Source organism: Theropithecus gelada, chromosome 7a (assembly GCF_003255815.1).
Source record: "Theropithecus gelada isolate Dixy chromosome 7a, Tgel_1.0, whole genome shotgun sequence".
Classification (NCBI taxonomy): Eukaryota; Metazoa; Chordata; class Mammalia; order Primates; family Cercopithecidae; genus Theropithecus; species Theropithecus gelada.
The window spans coordinates 47,371,647-47,394,716 of record NC_037674.1 but is presented as its reverse complement, the minus strand read 5'-3'; the positions used below and the strand labels follow the sequence as shown (position 1 = coordinate 47,394,716).

General features: G+C 46.3%; 1 protein-coding gene across 1 annotated transcript in view; it reads right to left on the bottom strand.

The window, feature by feature from the left end:
• Nucleotides 1-12,177: 12,177 nt before the first annotated feature.
• THSD4 (thrombospondin type 1 domain containing 4) overlaps nucleotides 12,178-23,070 on the bottom strand; it is a 642,120-nt gene continuing 631,227 nt past the window's right edge. Inside the window, exon 12 of the mRNA XM_025389817.1 lies at nucleotides 12,178-18,225. Within this exon, the coding sequence (XP_025245602.1) occupies nucleotides 18,083-18,225 (143 nt within the window). The 3' untranslated portion in view covers nucleotides 12,178-18,082. The remainder of the gene's footprint in view (nucleotides 18,226-23,070) is intronic.

Genomic DNA, 23,070 nt, shown 5'->3' with positions numbered 1-23,070 from the left:
GAGTCACAAAATAGCAGGTAGTTGGATCCACTTGGAATACCCTGAAAGGCCACAAGATGGAAGTGTTACTCCATGAGAAAAGTTTGGCCTGCTCTGCACTGTTTCATCCCCCAATTTGTAGCATAAGAGACTTGAGAATTTCTTCTTTGGAATTGTAGCAAAGTAAACACTTCACCAACACGCACTTGCATCTTCAGGCAGAGGATTTAAGCTCTTACTAAAGAACCCCAGCGGTTCCCTATAGCGTTTCATGCTCAACTTTGTTTTCTTCTATCAAAGCACCAAAGAGGGGTTGAGCTACAGTCGGGAGACTGCCTGACGCGGAGGTGGCATCCACGCCCCCTGGGAGTATCGCCCCATTGTGTCCTGATACACTGGCTCATGTGTGTCAGAGCTCCTGACATATCGCAAACACCCAGTAAACAGCTGTTGAGTGGAGTGGATGTTGGATTTATTTAACTGAATCATGTACTTGGCATTAAAATGTACAGTGCCCTCTACAGACGGTTTTCATGTTCCCACAGGAACTGTTGAGATGAGTTTTATTTTTTATTTTTTATTTTTTAGACAGAGTCTCGCTCTGTCGCCCAGGCTGGAGTGCAGTGGCGTGGTCTCGGCTCACTGCCACCTCTGCCTCCCGGGTTCAAGCAATTCTCCTGCCTCAGTCTCCCGAGTAGCTGGGACTACAGGTGCCTGCCACCACACCTGGCTAATTTTTTGTATGTTTAGTAGAGACAGGGTTTCACCGTGTTAGCGAGGATGGTCTCTATCTCCTAACCTCATGATCTGCCCACCTCGGCCTCCCAAAGTGCTGGGATTACAGGTGTGAGCCACTGCGCCCCACCAGGAACTGATGAGATGACTGGAAAATGGCTGGAGACAGACGCTTTGTCTAGAATTTGGTTTCCTGTATTCTAGAAGTGATTGCCTCAAGGCCCAGATTCCCAGGATCTGGGGATCAGCGAGCAGGAAGGGCATTTACTGAATCAGGCCTCGGAGCAAGTATCAGGTGAATCCTGGCAAACCTACTATGGATGAGGGTCTCACCACAGAAAGGTGAGATTCTGTGCACACGCTTGGTCAGGAACCTCTGTCATGTTACACTTTGCTGGTAGATAAAGAAAGTATGAAAGCAACAGGATTAGGCAAACTTCGCTCCGGCAGGAAGGATGTGCCTTAGCAGCAGACACTAGGAATGGAGGCAGGGTGACATGGAGGAGCGAGGGGTGTTGACTTCTCATGGCCCTGCCAGTCAGGGGAGCTGGAAAGGTACTTGGAGGAGGTGGTACAGAGGTGATGACTGGGGTCACCTGGCAGACAGTGTGAGTGATGATCAAGAGCGCATGGCTGGGCACGGTGGCTCACGCCTGCAATCCCACCTTTGGGAGGCCAAGGCAGGCAGATCACCTGAGGTCAGGAGTTTGAGACCACCCTGGCCAACATGGCAAAACCCCGTCTCTACTAAAAACACAAAAATTAGCTGAGCGTGGGTGGTGGGCACCTGTAATTACAGCTATATGGAAGGCTGAAGTGGGAGAATCGCTTGAACCCAGGAGGTGGAGGTTGCAGTTAGCCAAGATCACACCACTGCACTCCAGCCTGGGTGACAAGAGCAAAACTCTGTCTAGAAAAAAAAAAGAAAGGAAAAAAAGGTGGTTCATGCCTGTAATCCCAGCACTTTTGGAGGCTGAGGCAGGCAATTGCTTGAGCTCAGGAGTTTGAGACCACCCTGGGCAACAAAGTGAGGCTCTGTCTCTAACGAAAAAAGGAAGGGAGGGAGGGAGGGAAGGAAGGAAGGAAACAAGGAAAGAAGGAAGCAAGGAAGAAAGGAAGGAAAGAATGGCGGGGGAGAGGGGGAAGGAAGGAAGAAGGAAGGAAGGAAGGAATGGGGGGGAGAGGGGGAAGAAAGGAAGAAGGAAGGAAGGAAGAAAGGAAGGAAGGAATGGCGGGGGAGAGGGGGAAGGAAGGAAGGAAGGAAGGAAGGAATGGCGGGGGAGGGGGGAAGGAAGGAAGAAGGAAGGAAGGAATGGCGGGGGGAGGCGGAAGGAAGGAAGGAAGGAAGAAGGAAGGAAGGAAGGAATGGGGGGAAAAGGGGGAAGGAAGGAAGGAAGGAAGAAGGAAGGAAGGAAGGAATGGGGGGGGAAGGGGGAAGGAAGGAAGGAAGGAAGGAATGGCGGGGGAGAGGGGGAAGGAAGGAAGGAAAGAAGGAAGGAAGGAAGGAAGGAAGGGTGAGTGAGTGTATGCCCGGAGCCTAAGAGCCAGAAAACTTTTTTGGACGCAGCCCTGCCTGCTCTTCCCTCCCAGTGTGCTCACCACCAGCATAAATGAACTGAACTCTGAATCCTGGCTGGACCATCCTGTCAGGGCCTGTGCATGGAGCAGCCCTGGTGACCACCATGAATGGCCTGGACAGGTCCTGACTAGCTGTTTGCTACCTTGATGGCCTCCCTGACCCTTGCGGCAGCCAAGGAATGTTCAGCCCTTCCTGAGTGGGTGACTGGGGATGGAGCACCAAAAAGGCTGTTTTGAATTATCCCATGCTCCACGCTATTCGTTATTCCAGTGTGTGCACACTCGAGTAACACTCAGATGTCTTTAAAAAGGAAATAATTATTTCACTGCCCTTCAATGTTGAATTAAATAATGTTTAATTATAATATTATGGACATAAAACTAAGTAGAAGGGGTATAACTGATATAATTGTACCATCAAAATGAAATTGCTAATTAAATCAAAGCACAACTTCAAAACACAAGGTTAAAACCAACAACTTTGCTAAGATAGAGAATGCTGGGCTGAAATCCAGCTGCTCCTCATGGCGTAGATAGAGGAACTCATTGGATGGCGGGTGTTCTCGCGGGCTAGGCGCGTAATAACAATGAACTCGCCACTCTTCTCTGCCACCCTACTGCATTCTTCCCACATTAGCTCAGCTCGTTGCAATTAAACCAATACTACCTGACTCTGCTGCTGGAATTAAATGTGGTATTAAGATATAAGGTAATTGACTAGACAGTGGAATATATATTCACCATTATTTTAAAAGGTTATTGTTAAAAACACAAAATTTAAGAAATTCTCATTGAAAACTTGAGACTCCTGAAGAATACTGTTTTATTAAATTCTCTCCCCAGGTTGCATTCCCAGGCATGGAGTTATTCAGTGAAAGCATACGTTCAGCTTCACGGCTCTAGCCTCTAATGCTAATGGTTTTACCCAGGAAATTGGTGATTTGCGCACAAAGCAGATGCACGAATCCACAGCTTACATCCGACTGCTGGCCTTAGTCAAATCCTGTTGCTCCTCTGCCCAAATCCCTTATTGGCCGGTAATCTCACTCAGAGTGAACCCCAAGTCTTTCCCCCAGGCCCCACGTCATCTGACTACACCTCTTCCCCTGCTCTGCCTTGTCCTCCTGGATCCTGAACCCTCTGCACAGGCCCTGCTGCTCAGGGCTTTCGCACATTTCCCTGCCCTACAGGGGACACCCTTATCCAGATAGCCATGTGGCTGGCTTGTTCCGCGTCCCCTAACCATCTATTTCAAATTGCAGGTCCAACCCTGTCTCTACCACTCCTTATCCATGTTTTCTACTTTGCTTTGTTTTTGTTTTTGAGACAGTGTCTCACTCTCTCATCCAGGCTGGAGTGGCTGGCGTGCAGTAGCAAGGTCATAGCTCACTGCAGCCTCCACCTCCTGGTCTCCCACCTCAGCTTCCCGAGTAGCTGGGACCACAGGCACATGCCACCATGCCTGGCTATTTTTTTTTTTCTCATAGAGACAAAATCTTGTTACGTTGTCCTGGCTAGTCTCAAACTCCTGGGCTCAAGCGATCCTCCCACCTCGGCCTCCCAAAGTGCTGGAATTGCAGGTATGAGCCCACATATCATGCCTGACGCACCACGTAGAGTGTCCTCATTTATGTCTTTATTTTCTTTCTCCTTCTTTAAGATGGAAGCTCCCTGGGGACAGTCTTATGCCACCTGGTTTACTGCTACATATTCAGTGCCTAGCATAGTATCAGGCACAGGGTAGATGCTCAATTAATATTTGTTGAATGAATGAATGGGCGAGTGAATGATTACCATGACTGGGGAGGATAGAGGCAGTTGAGATTCAGCGAATCCCAAGGGAGAGTAGCTGAGTTCTGAGGCAAACAGAACTGAGTCAGGAGCAGGCTGAGGTAGACTCATATTCCTTCCCTTGAATGTGGGCAGGCCTACGGTTGGCTTTGACCAATATAACAAGGCAGAAGTATTGTCTGAATGATTCATACCACTCTTACGAGGTCAGCCTCTTGCAGCACCTGCCACACCATCTTCCTCACACCCTTATATCAACAGGAAGACCCTGAATCAGTCTTGACTTGACTTGAAATTGCCACAAGGAAAACAGCATGCCGGCTGGGTGTGGTGGCTCACGCCTGTAATCCTAGCACTTTGGGAGGCTGAGGCAGGAGAATTGCTTGAACCTGGAGGGTAGAGGTTGCAGTGAGCCAAGATCATGACACTGTACTCCAGCCTGGGCAACAGAGCAAGACTGTCTCAAAAAAAAAAAAAAAAAAAAAAGAAAGAAAGAAAAAGAAAAGAAAACAGCAATGCCTCTGGCTCTTATCAATGGGGCCAAACTTCAGAATCAGCTTGCAGGACCCAAATCTGGATGGAGGGGCCGAAAATGGGAAGAGCTGGAGTCACCAAGAGTGACGACTACATTGCAGTGGTGCTTCTCAGCTGCCTCTTGCCGCTACAAAGGCCTATTTGTGGCTTTCCAGTGTGCCTCCAGGACAGGCAGGGGACAGGGACGACTGCCCATCCCCAGGCTCAGCAGACCCCTCTGAGGTCACTGAGGTGGGCCAGGTAGTGGAGTGAGTGAGAAGAGTGAGCCTTTCCCTAGGTTAGTGTGCCAGGGGGTCCAGACACAGGAGGGATGCTTAAGCCCAGGCCTAAGAGATCTGGCAGCTCTCACTTCCTTCCTCTTGCCTATTCTTCATCCAGAGAGACCCTTGTGAAGAGGCCAAATGGAGAGGGAGAAGCAGGGGACAGGGCAGCAGCAAGAACTGAGGCCCCCTTGGCAAACTATTCCAGTCATCTCAGCCTGATCATCAGACCTGCGAGTGAACCAGCCAGCCTGGATGGCCCAGCCCCGGCGGATTTCATGTGGAGGAGGAATGAACTGTTACCAGTGTCCCGACCACGTTCCTGACCCAGTGAATCATAAGAAATAATAAAATGGTTGTTTGTTACAGAGCAAGAGATAACGCAAACGGGGGCATTACCCAAGTGTGTCGGGTGGGTGCAGGGGGCGCGGTTCTGGGCTCAGGTGAGTCGCAGGCAGGGAGGGTGGCGGAAGTTAGACTGGCGGCAGTGTCAGGGCACAGGTGGAGGGAGGAGCCGCCACTTCTGCTGTCAGGGTGAAAGTGCTGAGGCTGACATTGGCATCAAGTTCCAGCACATTGGATTCTTTGGGTCCCACTGGTTTTGTCCCCCACCTCCTTGGCCAGCGTCTAAACAAGATTGACCCTGGGCTTAGAAGAGATTTTTGGAATCCACACATACAAGTGGGACATAGAAATAGAGGTGGCTCCCGAAGCATTTTCCCTGGAGGCAAGAGTGTTTGTGTTTGTGTGTATGTATATGAGTGCGTGTGTGTGTGTGTATGTGTGCGAGTTGCATGTGCGTGTATATGTGTAGGAGTGCATGTGTGTGTGCATGTGTTTGTATGTGTATGAGTGCATGTGTGTGCGTGTGCATGCATGTGTGCATGCTTGTATGTGTATGAGTGTGTGTGCATGTGTATGAATGTGTGTGTACGTGTGCATTTGTGTGCATATGTACGTGTGTGCATGTGTGCATGTGTGTTTGTGTGTGCGTGTCATAGGAGAAGCCCTCCTGGTGTCCCCAGGCTCTTATTCACGAAGCCACAGTGATCATCAGCAGTATCTGCTGCGATGAACGCCACACGCTCAGGGTGTCAGTCCTGGCTGAAGTTGACTTTTAAAGAGAGTTTAGTCTTCTACGTGGTGGATTCATGTGATTGTTTCGGAAAGGCTGCAGCATGCAGAGGAACCAGCATGAGCTTTGAAACCAGGCAGACTTGGGCTCAAATTCCCCAGCCACTTGCAACCTGTATGATCATGAGCAAGTTCCCTCACCTGGCTGAGGCTTGGTTTTCCCAGCCGTAAAGCAGAGAGACCTGCAGCACTCAGCTGTTGAGGTGGCTATGAGTATGCAAGGCGAGGTTGATCATGTTGCACAGAGGAGGCGCGGTAAGTGTAAGTTCCCTAACAGTCTGGTTAGAAATAAAATCTGTAGCATTACCCATTCCAGGTCTCAGCAAATGGAGAGTCAAATGCGGTGTCCATTCATAGGCTGTTCGCTGCAGAAGTCTGATGCAATAGGTCTCTCTATCTGCAAGTGTTTTAGGTTGCACAGCGTTTTGTAAGTTCCATGAGATTTATGTATTTCCAATGCCCCAAACACTGCTTGGCACACAGTGTGTGCTCAATAAATATTTGCTGAATAAAGGGAGGGTGTACAACCTAAACCCATTTTAAGGAGTAGCTCCTCAGTGGGCCACAGATGAACAGACACTGTGGCGTTTGAACTTCTGCTGTCCCTTTCTAGAAGCTTGTGCTTGGTAAGGGTGTAATAATCAGACATCCCAGGTTGTCTCACCCACATCCATCCTGTCTTTCTTCTCTGCTAATGGAACCCCCATTGGTCACAGCCAAGGGTAACAATCCCTTCTGTCTTCCTAGCTTCCTCTGCAGCCACAAATGGCCATGGAGCCCACTTTGGCCAATAAGATCTAAATAGAAGTTTGTGGGACATAGGATAGGGTTCTGGGAATGTATTTGCTTTCTTGGTAAACGGAGATACACAACTGCAATGGCCCTTCCTGCTTTCTTCCCTGAAGATGGATGTGATAGGTGGAGCAGGAGAAGCTCCCTTGCAACCACAAGGAAGAGGCCAGGAGAGCTGCAGAGAAGCTGATCCTGAAGCTGTTGAGTTGCAGACCTAATCCAACAACTGCCTCCCTTTGAACTTCTTTTTTTATTTTTTGAGATGAGGTCTCACTCTGTTGCCCAGGCTGGAGTGCAGTAGCGCAATATCGACTCACTGCAGTCTCCGCCTCCTGGGTTCAAGCAATTCTCCCACCTCAGCCTCCGGAGTAGCTGGGATTACAGGGCCATGCCACCATGCCTGGGTAATTTTTGCATTTTTAGTAGAAGGACTTCCTGGCCGGGTGCAGTGGCTTATGCCTGTAATCCCAGCACTTTGGGAGGCCGAGGCGGGCAGATCACCTGAAGCCAGGAGTTCGAGACTAGCCTGGCCAACATGGTGAAACTCCGTTTCTACTAAAAATACAAAAATTAACTGGGCATGGTGGCATGCACCTGTAATCCCAGCTACTCGGGAGGCTGAGGCATGAGAATCGCTTGAACCTGGGAGGCAGAGTTTGCAATGAGCCAAGATCATGCCGCTGCACTCCAGCCTGGGTGACAGAGTGAAACTCCGTCTCAGAAAACAAACAAACAAAACACCCACCAACAAAAATAAGTCCCCAAGTCAGTGCAGTCAAGGTTTCTCTTTTGTGTGGACAGTTGAGAGCCTAAATAATACACCGATTATCTGGTAAAAAACAATAAATCACCTATGCACGAGCACAGAGGCTTAAAACCACTTCACAGTCCCTAAGCATCATCAGTCAAATGGTGAACTAGTAGATTCAGACCTAGCACCTAGACTTCACAGAAGACTGTTTTATAAAGAAAGCAAATGACTCAGAGGTCACCTGCTCACCTTCCCGGTAAATACAGGAAACCCTGTAGCATTCTGAAGGGTGAAGTGCCTCACTTTTCAGTGCGGTCCTTGGACCAGCAGCATCAGCATCACCTGGGAGCATGTTAGAACTCGGGCCCCACCCCAGACTAACTGAATCAGAATCTGAAATTCAACAACATCCCCAGGCAATTCATGCGCACGTCAGAGTGGGACATACTCTTCTCAGTGTTTTCAGCCTTAGCTAGAATTCCCTGGAGAGGTTTCAAAATACCCGTGCCTGGTCCCCACCCTCAATCAACAGAAGATCAACATATCTGGGAGTAGGGTCCCCATATCATTTTTAAAAGAAGTTCCAGTTGATTTCATTAGACAGTGAGGCTTAAGGAAGACCTAAGCCAGACTGTCCCACTTAACAGCTTGATCACATTACTTCTTCTCTTTGGCCTCAATTTATTTGTCCATAAAATGGCCCCACAAGAGTGCTTTCTTCATGAGTTGTGAAGATGAGAACTGAGTGCTGTAGAGGACTCGGACGATACCTGGCATCGAGTGGTGCTCCACCGGTCGGGGTTCCCCAGCCTTGATGAGGGCAAGGATCACCACACAGATTCCTGTCTCCTCTCCTGGGACCTCCCCTCCCCTCCACTGGCTCCATTGTCCACTTTGGGAAGGCTTGTTCTTTGCTTCGTTAACCCTTTCTAATACTGTGTCTTCTTTTCTAGCTGTTTGTAAATCCGCTTCTCTCTCTTTTCTTGGTCAGAGATACCAAGGAAACTGTTCCTAATCAAGTGAAGTAAGGCGCCTTATTAGATCACACTTGAGTCTACTAAGTATTGACTATCCCTCCTCTTCTTCTCCTCCTCTTCCTCCTCCCCTCTTCCTTTCCTCCTCCTCCTCCCCTCTTCCTCCTCTTCCTCTTCCTCCTCCTCCTCCCCCCCTGCCTTCCCCTCCTCTCCCTCTTCCCTCCTCCTCCTCCCCTCCTCCTTCTCCTTCTCCTTCCTTCTTTATTCTTCTCCTTCTTCCTTTCTTCTTCTTTCCTCGTCTTCTTCTACAGGGTCTTGCTTTGGAGTGCAGTGGTGTAATCAGAGCTCACTGCAGCCTTGAACTACTAGGCCCTAGTGATCCTCCTGTCCCAGCCTCCTGAGTAGCTGGGGCTTCAGGAATGCACCACTTCGCCTGGCTAATTTTTATTTTATTTAGATATGGGGTCTCACTATGTTGCCCAGGCTGGTCTCAAGCTCCTGGGCTCAAATGATCCTCCCACTTCAGCTTCCTAAAGTGCTAGAATTCTTTATAGGTATGAGCCACCATGCCCAGCTAGCCATTCTTCTCAAACCATAATTGGTAAATGATTCATTGAAAAAAATTCAACAAATTAAAAGCATTTGTTTGTGCACATAATTTACGTTGCTTACCTGCAAGGTTGAATGAGCACCCCGGGTAATTCTTATTAGGTAAATTTGAAAAACACAGCAAAAAAAGTTAGTTCTCTTTCTGCGGAACCCCTTTTTGTACTTTATTTCTACCACCCACAACTTTCTATTTTAGGAAATTTCAAACCTCAGAGAAGTAGTATAATGGACACCACATACTTTCACTAATATTCACCAAAATACATCTTACCTTATCTGTGTGCATGCTCTTTCTCCATACACACATGTGCATGTGTGTGCGTGCACACACACACACTCACACACTCACTTTTAGTGACCCATTTGAAGGTAAACAGTAGATCATGACCTTCCTGGCTAAGTACTGGAGGATCATGTACTCCTGTTTGGCCAAACACCATCCTCACGTCCAAGAAGCTTTACATGGATTCAACAATGTCTTTTTTTTTTTTTTTTTTTTTTTTTTTGAGACTGAGTCTTGCTCTGTTGCCCAGGCTGGAGTGTAGTGGCATGATCTCAGCTCACTGCAACCTCCGTCTCCCAAGTTCAAGCGATTCTCGTGCCTCAGCCTCCAGAGTAGCTGGGATTACAGGTGTCCGCCACCAGGTCCGGCTAATTTTTGTGTTTTTAGTAGAGACGGGGTTTTGCCATGTTGCCCAGGCTGGTCTCAAACTCCTAGGCTCAAGCAATCCACCCACCTTGGCCTCCCAAAGTGCTGGGATTACAGGCGTGAGCCACTGTGCCCGGCCAATGATGTCATCTTAAATACAGCCCATATTCAAATTTTCCCTCTCCTAAAATGTTCCTGATCACTTTTTTGGGGGTCTTACTCACTCTCTTTCTTTTTTTTTTTTTTTTTTTTTTTGAGACAGGATCTCACTCTGTCACCCAGGCTGGAGAGGAGTGGCTCGATCTCGGCTCACTGTAACCTCTGCCACCCAGGCTCAAGTGATTCTCCCACCTCTGTCTGTTGAGTAGCTGGGATTACAGGTGTGCACCACCACACCCAGCTAATTTTTTTGCATTTTTGTAGAGACGGAGTTTTGCCATGTTGCTGAGGCTAGTTTCGAACTCCTGAGTGATCCGCCCACCTTGGCCTCCCAAAGTGCTGGGATTACAGACATGAGCCACCGCCCCCGGCTCTGTCTCTTAAAGTGTCTTTTCCCACTGTTCAGCCTCTCTGATTACCGGAAACATCTCATTTTGAACCAAGTCTGACTCCTGGTCACATCCCTGCCCTGGTCAGCTGGAGGAGTCCAGGTTCTTGTCCCCTGTCCCTGACATTCCTTGAAATTGTCTGAAGGTTGAAGACAGTTCTCCTTCCAGAATCCCTCCATCCTGGTCACCATCCTACCATCCTCTGGTTTTTTTCCAGATGGTCAATAAACCTTATGACATGTGGTCCCCAGAACTGGAGGCGGAAGGTCCCAGCCTGGGTCTGACCCTCATGTGGAGCAGGCTCACTGCCTCCCACTGGGTGCACTCCTCCAGAAGCCACCTCAGATCACATTGGTCACACTGAGCCCGGGTAGGATCGACAGCACCGGGCTTTTTCAACCAGTTCTTGTGCGATTGTTGCCCAGTGACTGAAACTGATGTGGAGAAAGAGGATGGAACTAGTATAGGCTGGAACCATATAACATGCCAGGCCCTGGGGAGATGGAGGCGGCAAAGAGACAAGCCTCAGCCTTTAGGGTGAGTGGACTGTGGAGTCCTAGCACCACTGAGTATTAGCTGGGGTACCAAACCTCTCCGAGTCTCCATATTCTCATCTGTAGAAGGAAACAATATTTGAACTTCATAGGTTTGCTGTGAAGATGAAACGAGCTTGTGTAAGTGTGCTCAGCAGAGTGGCCGGCACCTGGTGGACTCCTGTATCGAACTGTTGAAGAATAAATGGAATTTGGGGGTGATGGTTGCCCAACACTGTGGCTGCTTTAAATACTAGTGAGTTGTACGTTTGGAAATGGTTAAAATGGAGGCCAGGCGCAGTGGCTCACGCCTGTCATCCTAGCATTTTGGGAGGCCGAGGGGAGCAGATTGCTTAAGCTCAGGAATTTGGGACCACCCTGGGTAACATGGTGAAACCCTGCCTCTACTAAAATACAAAAAATTAACTGGGTGTAGTGGGGGGCACCTGTAGTCCCCGCTACTTGGGAGGCTGAGGCACCAGAATCGCTTGAGCCCCGGGGGCGGAGGTCACAGTGAGCCAAGATCATGCCACTGCACTCCAGCTTGGGCTACAGAGTGAGACTCTGTCTCAAAAAAAAAAAAAAAAAAAGTTAAAATAGTGAATTTTATGTACAGTGGATTTTACCATAATAATAAATAAAGAATAAATGGAGGTTTTTCCAGGCAAAAAGGTGGATGGGAAGGGTTGGCGATAGCATTTTAGGCATAGAACTGGTTTCTGAATTATTGATGAAATGCCGTCCAGGACAGAGTCTGTAGCAGAACTTGTAGGCTTTGCTAGAGACTGCTCTCTAGGCCAGGGTGGCCTTCAACTGGCATCACCATCTCAGTCACGTTTCACTTTATTTCACACCAAGATCACCTGAAAGATTTTTGTTCAACACTTAGCTAAAATCAAGACCCAAGTGAAGTCAGCTAGAGGGAGATGGAAGAAGATTAATTCAAGTTAGAGATGGAGCCCCACCAAACCAGCAGAGTGGGTGCCAACCTATTCTGCACAATGTAATTACCTGCAGCAGACTTAAAGAAACTCATGTGAGATTGCACCCTGGGCGCGGTGCACACCCGTTAAGCTTCTCAGGTGAGTCTAACGCAGCCTAACGCAGGACCCATGTGAGTGGGTGGGCTCGTGTTCTTTCTAAGGCGTGTCTTGTTCTCTAACTGGCCCAGCTCCACCTTAAGCACCCAGAGCCAACGTCTACAAGCCGCTGACCTCTCAAGGGGCCGAGTTTTCTTTTTAGAGGGGGCTATTTGCAGGAGAACAGAACATGAATAAGACCAGAGAAAGCAAAAACTTGTCAAAAAGGCAGATATTTCAACCGGTTTATTGTATCTTTACAATAATAAAAATAAATTAGTCACACACAAAAATAGTCATTTTTGCTGAAGAGAAAACAGACCACATTTGCTCACATAATTTGCCTTCTGCCCTTTACCTGCTTACGTAATAATTTAACACTCCAGAGGGGACATGGAGGCGATGGAATATTTAGTGGGTTCCTTGCTCCTGGCTGTGCAGTTCACAGGCCAACCATAGGCCTTGGCCCCAGAATCCCCAGCAGGGACAGTGGAGGTGTCAGGGCAGTAAATGCCACCACTTCCCTCTCAACCTCTCCCTGTCCCCGCCAGCCACCTGCCTCATCCACAGCTCTAACCAAGCCTGCCGAGCAATTGACGTTGCCAGTCTAACAACGGGGGCAAAGCAAAGAGAAAGGGATAGCAGACACCCTCCCATTTCCTTCTCCAAATGTCTGTGGATGAGGGGAAGGCAGATTAGATGAGGAAATATAATATTTAAGATGAAAAAGTAGCAATCAGGTTCAGGTACAATGCTACCTGAATGAGTCGAAAAGCAGAGTAATTTATATTTGGCCTTCAACCTCAGGGAGCTGGACTGATGAGCATACTAAACAATTGTAACTATGGACTGAGAAAAAGACATCATCGTACAGCGACGTTCCAGGAGGCTGGGTTAGTATGATCAAATGCTTTCACACAAATGTGGATTGCATATGTAAATAAATACCTACCAGGTGCCTTTAAAATTAACATATTCTAAATAATAGAACTATTTTGGTGTAGTGACTCATTCTGCAGATAGAGTTCAGAATACATATTTCCTATAAACATCTTGTATTTACAGAGAACAAAATAATAAGTTATAACAAAGTATATCCTTCTGTCAACTGAGTCGTGGGGAAGGAGTCAAGGCAGGGGGTGTTAGCTTGTGTAGCAGGTGGCTTCCCTCTCGCAAGAGAAAGGACTGAGAAAGTTGACTGGAAGTTTTCACCCTCTTGTGGTCACTTATCCTCAGCACGATGGACACCCCCATCATTATCTGCTGAAACGAACAGGAATGGGGGGTAGTTCAGGGTGGAGGGAGTTACTTAGCCTGTGCGAAGGTGCAGGAACCCAAGGCGAGCTGAGAAAGAGTGATGGTTATCTACAGGATCCTAGACAAGCCTTGGCTCTGCTTCCACCACGGTGAGTGACCCTGGGCAGGCAGCCCCCAATCCTGTTGCTCAGCTACTCCTCGATGCAGACGGCGGCTCTGACCAACTTGCCAGTGTTTCTCTGAGACATGAGGCCACATTCAGCTCAGGATTTCAGTCCCACAGTGGGCTCCCCATGGCTGACAGGGTGGCAAAAGTCAGAAATGGAAAGTGCATAGCTGTGTACTTGTCTTCCCCCACCAAACAAATCACCTAAAGCTCTTCTACTTATAGACTCCCCTAAGCCCCGCGTGGGGATGGCCCTGGGCATTGTTGCCCAGCCAGATGCTTGAATCCCCTCTCCAGCATCCCTGGCAAACGGCCTCTGCTGCCACCTTCAATGATGGGTGGGTCACCACCTACCAGAGTCCCTCCAACTTGTGAGAAGCTGGGTCTCTGCAGGAGCTAAACTGTGCCTCCCTGTAGCTTCTTGGTCCTGGTCCTAGGAGAGCTCTCCTTGTGCCCTAGTCCCTTCTCCAGCCTGAAGGTTCTCATGAAGTCCTTCCTGCTGTTTCTGAGAGTCTGCACCCTTCATCGGGACGGAGCATTGATAAACTGATGTTATAGATGATCGGTTTTCTTCTTAAAATATGGTTCCGGCAAATGCAAACAAAATGTGATGTGACCCTGACCAGTTTTCTCCTCACGCAGCCTGCATGTCTGTGGGCTTTGTTTTTGCATGGTTCCATCCCACTTTCTTGACTCACACTGAGCTTAGTCAACAGAAATTCTTGCCTCTCTCCCACCTTGTATTTACAGTTTTTCGTTTTAGTCAAAATATAGGATTTTATATGGATTCCTGGTGAATTTTTAACATCCAAGTTTTATTCTAGTCTCCCTGATCTTTTTGGATCCAGCACGTGTCACCCAAGCCATTAGCTCTTCAACTTCATGTCATCCATACATTTTGTGAGGAAAGCATCAATATTTTCCCATCTAAACCATATTAAAATGTTTTATAATATGGCAAGGATCAAATACTAGTCTCCACCCACAAGGCTGATATAGATTATCCAGCCTGTTTTAAGGGAAGTCATGTTTCTTTTTACCACTTATATTTATGTCTTCCTCCTCATTAGAAAATTGATATTCCAACCTAAGGTGGCTATCCGAATGAAGAAAACCCCACAACATTGGTTTAGAAAGGTCCTGGTAATATCTGGACTTCTCTGTCTGCCACAAAACTTGATGAAAATACATCAAGCTTGTGTCTTCTCTTTTCTGTCCCTTTGTAAGGCCATTCTTTTTAAAGCAAAAAGAGTGTGAATGCTAAATACTTTGAGAATAAGTAGATGACACATACTCAAGAAAATAAAGGAAAAACCCTCCAAGAACTCTGGGCCAGAGAGGTAAAGGGACAGGTGGGCACAGTGCTCAGACCCCTTGTCATGTTCTAGCTCCCTGGAGGTGGGGACAGGCTGCCTTGCTCTCCCTGGGGTCCCCAACAGCTCGCAGGCCGCGGGCACAGAGCATGCCCCACAGAACTGAACTGACTCCCTCTAGGGGCTGGCTTTACATGGCTTTTTTTTTTTTTTTTTGGTGTTTTTTGTTTGTTTGTTGTTTCATTGTAGTATTTCTTAGGCTATCCCTTTTCTACGGAGAGAACCGCAAGTCATTGTGAGGGTGGAAAGAATCTATTGTACTAAATGTCCTTTGCCTAGGCTGCAAGAGGCACAATTTCCTTTTTCAACGGGTGAAAGTAAAATAGCAAACTATTTTTGTTTGGACTTTGTTGACTTTTGTGAGGAAACCGTACAACAGCTTTAATTTATCTAATTTTAAAATTCAGAGCAGGAAAGGAGGCAATCTAGTACACAGGTCAAAAAAAAAAAAAAAAAACAGTATCGAAATGTAAATTTCAATTCCGCATTACAGCCAGTTAAAGGAACACGGGACGATCAAGAAGGAGATGACAGTGACAGAAGAAAGGAGAAGGGGAAATAATGAGCACCAAGAAAGCAGAAAGAGATATATTTGGAGGGAGATGGCCACCGAAATCTGGGCTTTTCTTAGATCTTCTCCAAGGAAAGTCATCACTGGAAATACTCAAGGCCCCGATTATATGCACTGTGCTAGGGAGAAAGACATTCAGATGCTGAAATAAAAAACTAGGGAATTAGTAAAAATGGGATCTCTAAGACAAATAAATTGATCAAACTATCATAATAATAAACTTCAAATAATCTATAACCTCTCCAGAGATGAACTCCAAGAATAGCTCAATGGTTTGTTGAAAAGAAAAAAAAAAAAAAAAAAGAGACCGCTGGTTTATGCACTTTCTCCCCCAGGGAGACATGGGGTTGATATATTGACTTCTCTTCAATCGCACAGTTGGCAGGCTGGCCATTCTCATGGAGGGTCATTCTCCTTTTAAAGAATGGTTAGGTAACCTTCAGCAGCCATAGGGCACTTTTGACATAAAGAGAAAGCCATCACTGACCCAGCCCAGCCACGAGAATTCCTGAGTTGGAAGAACCAGGGTGTTCGCCTCCCACTCAACAGAGAATTCCCTTGAAGGACAGAGAGCTCCCTCACGTGTCGTGGCCCTTGCCTCTGTTGGGCGGCTTTGATGGCTAAAAGGTGTTCCTTTAACTTGGGCTAAAACAGCCTTTCTCTCTTCCACTCATTGATCTGACCCTGCCCTCCAGCAGGAAAAGAAAACCTCTTCAAATGATTGGCTTGCTAGGCAAGATCTGAGAGCAGCTGCATACAGGAACAACTCCCCTCGTGACAAGAAGCAAAACAAGTGGCGAGTGGAAAACAGCAGGCCCTGAACAGCACCGGTCAATATGCTTGGCCTCTCTGGTCTCTTTTCACTTCGTCAGTGTGGGAGCCTGGGCCTCTGCTAGGCTGCTTATCCGTAGGAGTTCCAAGAGAATCAGGAGAGATGGCGATGCTTTTGGGAAATGATGCCTGGGGCTCCCCAGAAGGGAAGCTGGGAAGCTACCCATAGAAAAGCCAAACAGAATTTCGGAAAGCCCCAGGTTAGTGGAAGCCTAATGAGCGTGTCAGGCCAGGTCGCCATACTGCTTCCAAAAGCTGCAAACCATGATCACAGTAGCAGATTTGCAGCTAAAAGAGCAAACGGGGGAAACAGTTTGCTAAGAATCCAGGCTTGCTTTAAAAGGGAAATATGCCCAGGACCGTAAGACAAATTTTCTGTAGGTTTACAATCTGTTTAGCTTTGCCATATTTCTTAATGGGTAAAACCTACATATATTCCTCTTAACTGGTTTTCAGAAGATCCACCTTTCAACATACACTGCATCCTCCTTCCAGGCCTGCGGCCTCTGGGACTGGATAGTTGGGGGAAGTGAATTGGAAGAGATGGGGAGGGGCCCACAGCTCCTTGTCCCAGGCCAGCCGCATTAATGCAGATCTTGATGCTAAAGTCTGGGGATTGGGGGTATGGACTGTGAGTCATGGGGGAGGGGAGGAATTTGTGGCCACAGAGAGAAATTCATAAACAAGACCAGAAGGAGACTTTTTCTAACATGGCAGTGTTTTGGCTGGGACAGGTTGGCCGGACTCTCCGGGGGCATGGTGAAGAGCGTGGGGGAGGCAGCCGAAGCAGGGCAGAGCCCAGGCCGCAGAGCTGTGTGCTTCAGAAGTTGGCTCTGCGGTGGGGAAGGCTCCGCGGCCAGAAGGACCCTGGCCTTCGATTCCTTGGGAGGAACAGCACTTGGCATGGAGTCAGAATTTCAGGCAATCACCTGCTTCCCCCAATGGCTTTCTTGTTTCACGGACAGTTTAACAAAGCCTGCAGAGTCCCGTAACTAGGATCTGTAACTTTGAGGGGAAGGGCAAGTAGGAACAGGCATCCAAAACAACTGAGTGCTGGGATAAAGGCTTGACCAGAAAGATTTCAGGGGCCTGGGCTTTGTTTGCATTCTGGGAAACTTCTCAGCCTCTTGGTCAGAAATGAAGCCACACCCTTCACATCTAAGGACAGGCCCCAGGCTGGTTCTTGGTAGATGACTGGGGCAGGAACTCAGCTCTTCCACTGGATGGGTGAATATACCTGGCAGGTCAGTTACCTAAGTTGAGCCTCAGTTTCCCTGTTAGTAAAATGGGGATAATGAGTCACCCCCTGCCTCTCATTCTGGGATGTTGTGAGCTGCTAAGGAGCTAGTATCTGTGAATACACCTGTTAAATAAAGCACAATATTCATGTGAGATATTTGTGTCATACGGCAGGAAAACAGTCTAATGTCTTTGAGAACGAAAACAGGCACAGCTGGGCTGAGGTCACAGAGGGATGCACGCGTGTCAGCAAGGCTTAATGGGGCGCTGGGTTGGGGGCACTGCCTCCTTGGACTCTCCAGGGCGCTAAGTTTAGAAAGGCCAGTAGCACCAGGGACGGGGCAGCGCTCAGTCAGTGGCCCATCTGCTGACTTGAAGGTGCCAGATGGGAGCAGGGCTGAGAGCTCCATGTACTTCCCACTGCTTGGCTTTCAAAGGGCACCATTAACAGGTGCCAGGTCCAAGGAGGGGAATATCAGTACATGGTGATGCTTAGAGGACCAACTGTGGCTTTCAGACATTCTGTGTACAAAGCCCCTGGGTACCACAGGGTGCATTCACCGGAGGCAGGGGCGGTGACTAAGTTGGTTGGCAGTGCCTGGGCCAGGCGGCCTGTGGTGGAGCAGCAGCCAGCCAGGCGCACTGCTGAAGCCCCCGGGAAGGCGGTGATGCTGCCCTGCTGATGGGGGTGCAGGGGTGTTATCTGCTCCCCAGGAAGCCCGTCTGCCTGTTGGCCACACGGGTGCAGGAGGCACAGCAGGCGGTCTTGTAGTAGTTGTAAACACAGAGTCTTGCCTGGACCACCACGTTGCAGTTGTAGTACTTGTCCTTGCAGTTTTCGTCTGTAGCAGAAGAGAACAAATAGAAGACTCCCTGAGCACAAGAGGCAGCCTGGACCAGTGGGAAGAGAAAGGGCGGTGGCTGTGGCTTTAACCCCTCGCTGCTGTTTATTACCTATGTGGGGTGTGAATGTGTGCCATGGGCTCACAGGTTTTTCTCTTTCTTTTAAACATTATAAAGGAAATAGGTATAGAGAATAAGTTACTCCTCTGTGTCCTCACTTCTCTCTGATCACTTCCTCCTTCATCCTCATCACTCCAGAGGTAATCAGAAGTCCCACATTTGGCGTTTCTTATCCCCAAACATTTCTTTACACTTAAACTCTATATGATGGAGTCCCTCACCACTCTGTGACATTTAAACATGAAAAAGATACATATTATATAAACTCCTTGGCAACTTGCTCAACGTTGAATTAGTGCGATTCATTCATATTTAATGAATGCTATAAATATTTTCATTATTGAATTTTCTTGTATATATAATCCACAATTTAATCATTTTCTATGGATGGACATTTAAGTTGGACATTAATCCAACTTTTTTTTCCTAGTGCAAACAATACTTTTAAGTAGTTTTGTTACATTCTCTGCCTGGGCCTTGCTGGGTCATAAGGTATATCCAACTTTGCTAGATACAAGTCAGTTTGCTCTCCAAAGTCAGTATAACTGTTTAAGTTCCTGTGTTCCTGTCAGCGGAACGGAAGGATTCTCTTTTTGCCATATGTTTTAGTTTTTGCTGAGCTAGTGAATGTGAAATGATTCCCATGTGAGGCTGAACATATCATGTATATTTGCCATTCAAGCTTCCTTTTCTGTGAATTGCTTTTCTGATCTTTTGCTCATTTTCTGATTTAGTTAACTTTAAAAAATGATTCACAAAAATTCTTTATATCTAATGGATCTGATCCTTTGTGAGTTAGGTTATATGTGCTGCAAATATCTTCTTCAGCCTGTGACTTTTCTGATCACTTTGCTTCTGGTGTTGTTTGATAAACAGAGATTTTTAATTTTAATGTAATTGATATTATGTTTTCCTTTGTGGTTTGGAATTGTTGGTTTCATTTAAAAAACCCTTTTGTATTCTGAAATAAAATATAAATTTCCCCATTCTCTTCTAAAAGTTTTAAATGTTCTTTTCACATTCATTTGACTAATCCGCCAGGAATTAGGGTTTGTGGTGTGTATGGTATGTGTAGGATGAGAGGAGGGAGTTCAGTTTTCTTGTTTTTTTCTTTGTATATGGATAAACAATTGTCTCATGACCATTTATTGAATTTTTCATCTTTTCCCCACAGATTCATAATGTGACCTCCATCATATATCACGCATCCTTTATATGTTCATTTCTGGGCTCTCTATTCTGCTCTCCTGGCTTTTTTTATCCATCCTGGTGCCAATATGCCTTGATATGTGGTAGGAAAAGTCCCTCAACATGGTTCATCAAAACAGCCTTGGCTCTTCTTGGTTCCTTGCTCTTGCTCTTCCATATAAAAATTTATTTTATTATTTTATTTTATTTTATTTTATTTTGAGACGGAGTCTCACTCTATTACCCAGGCTGGAGTGCAGTGGCTCTATCTCGGCTCACTGCAACCTCTGCCTCCGGGTTCAAGCCTTTCTTCTGGCTCAGCCTCCCGAGTAGCTGGGATTACAGGTACACGCTGCCACACTTGGCTAATTTTTTTTTTTTTTTTGTATTTTTAGTAGAGACAGGGTTCCACCATGTTGGCCAGGCTGGTCTCCAACTCCAGCTCAAGTCATCCACCCGCCTCGGCCTCCCAAAGTGCTGGGATTACAGGCGTGAGCCACCGTATAAACTTTAGATACAGGTTGTCAGAGTTTTCTGTGAAAAACCTTGCTTGGATTTTGATTACTGTTGCTTGAATTTATAGATTACTTTGGGAAAGAACTGACAATATACTTCTCAGCTGCTTGCTTTTTAAAATATTACTAATAAATATATTTAGATAATTTTTTTGTATCATAATATCTACCATCTTCTTTTTTGGGGTGTATTTTGTCCCATGTGCTGGAACATATTTAAATAAGTCATTTCCTTCTATTTATAGAAATGTAATTGCTTCCAATTTTTTTTTCTTTGAGAAGGAGTTTTGCTCTTGTTGCCCAGGCTGGAGCACAGTGGTGCCATCTCGGCTCGTTGCTCATGAGGCAACCTCTGCCTGCCGGGTTCGAGTGATTTTCCTGCCTCAGCCTCCTGAGTAGCTGGGACTACAGGCGTGTGCCACCACACCCAGCTAATTTCATGTATTTTTAGTAGAGACGGGGTTTCACTGTGTTAGCCAGGCTGGTCTCAAGCTCCTGACCTCGTGATCTGCCCGCCTTGGCCTCCCAAAGTGCTAGGATTACAGATGTGAACCACCACGCCCGGCGTGCTTCCAACTTTTATAAGTTACAAGAAATTGTACAGTTCATTCAGTAATTCTACACAATTCATTAAGCCCATTTTTTTTTTTTTTTTTCCAGAGATGGGGTCTTTCTCTGTTTCTCAGGCTGAGGTGCTATGACTGTTCCTAGAGGCAACCACAGTTCGGGTTCCTGGGCTCAAGTGATCCTCCTGCCTCTGCATCCTGAGTAGATGGCACACCCGGTAAGCCCTATTCTTTGTGTGTGTGTGTATCTGTAAATTTTTGACAGCATATTTTTAATATATATTCCTAGAAGTGAAATTATTTAAGTCAAAGGTAATGAGCACTTTGTATCTTCATAGATATTGACAAAATTCTCTCCAAAAAGATTACACCAAGTTACAAGTTGGCACTTGACTTGTTCCCCACAAGTTTACCAACACTGAACAATGTCAAATATTTTAAAAGTTTGCCAATTTTATGAAAAAACATGGACTCCCATTATTTTTAAAATTTGCATTTCTGATTACTAGTAGCTTGAGAATTTCTTCAGCCTCTTGTGGTAGATTTTTTTTTTTTTTTTTTTTGAGACAGGGTCTCACTCTGTCACCCAGGCTGGAGTGCAGTGGGTGTGATCATGGCTCACTGCAGCCTCGACTTACTGGGCTCAGGTGATTCTCCCACCTCAGCCTCCCAAGTAGCTGGGACTACAGGCATGCACCATCACACCTGGCTAATTTTTATAATTTTTGTAGAGAAGGATTTCACCACGTTGCTCAGGCTGGTCTCAAACTCCTGGCCCAAGTGATCTACTGGTTTCAGCTTCCCAAAGTGCTGGGACTACAGGTATAAGCCACTGCACCCGACCTTGTGGTGGGTTTGTTCATTTCCTTTATCCTTTACAAAACTGGACCATTTGTCTTTTTAAAAAATTGAGTGAGTTCTGTCTATATTGGGGATTTAATTTTCTGTCTACTTGAGTGACATTTATTTGATTTTAAGATGCTATCAATTGTAGGATGATTTATTAACGCCACTCTGGGATAAGATGAAAGATTATATGCAGATTTCAAAAAGCTGACAACAGCACACACGTACCCGTGTACTCAGGTACTATTTTCTTCTTCAGCATCGTCATCAAAATGTGCACCTGAGCATTCTTTACCTTCAGAGCCTACACAGATTCTTGCTCTCAGCAGCCCTCCGGGATATGCCAGAGTGTGCGTCATCACTCTGGCTTGTGGCCTGGACATCTTTAGTAACGTTGGCGCTGACAGGTATAATTTTGAGGCACATCAAAGAATACCAAGGCTTTGTGTACATCTTCTGTTTTGTCAATCTCATAGTTTCCCTTTTTTCTCTAGTTGGATTTTATATAATTAGAAGCTAGACAATTCCCCCCGCTTGAAAAGACACCATAGACAAACATAGAAGACAAAAACAGTGGCAACACATTTTGTAGCACATTGTATTAGTTAGAAGCCTTTGACAAAGTGAGGCAGCTGAGTGACAGCCCTTCAGAGTATATGATTTGCTTATGCCAATCATTCCTGGCTTTGAGAGTTACACAATCAATTCCAAGGACCTGGTGATTTTGACGGTCTTTAGTTATATTATCTGGCCTGAGACAAACAGGAAACTTTGTGTGTATAACTTTTTTTTCTTTCTTTCTTTCTTTCTTTCTTTTTTTTTTTTTTTTGAGACATGGTCTCACTCTGTCTCCTAGGCTGGAGTGCAGTGGTGTGATTGCACCTCACTGCAGCCTTGACCTCCTGGGCTCAAGTGATCCTCCTACCTCAGCTTCCCAATTAGCTGGGACCACGGGCGTGCACTACCATGCCCAGCTAATTTTTAAGCATTTTTTGTTGAGATGCAGTCCCACTATGTTTCCCAGGCTGGTCCTGAACTCCTGGGCTTAAGCAATCCTCCTATCTTGGCCTCCCAAAATGCTGGGATTGTGAGCCATTGCATCCAGTCCAAGATACTTTCTTCTAGCATTTTTACAGACTGTTTTCTCTGTTACAGTCTTTAATCCATTAGACATTTATATATCTTATATTTTTAAAGGGATCTTCAGTGTGGTCTCAATAAAATGGAAGTCTCTCCTCTCCCCACTTACTTATCATTCCCCCTTCATCAAACTTAACTTCCCTTTATAAAGGAGTCTGTTTCAGAATTCTGCATTATAACATTGGTATATGGTATGCCTATATTATATATTAGGTTTGTGCAGCTTTGAAAATAATGGCAAAAACCACAATTACTTTTGCACCAACCTAATAGTTTTCGTTTCTGTAGCTTTATAATATGTTCCAACATATGGCACATACAGCTCCCCTTGGGAACCTTCTTTTATCATCTTTATAGTATTGAGTGTTCCCATTCAGGAACATGTTAATGTTTCTATCTAGTCACATTTCCCTTTATATTTGATAGCAAGGCTTTCTTAATTATTTATTTTTCTTATATAGATCTTATA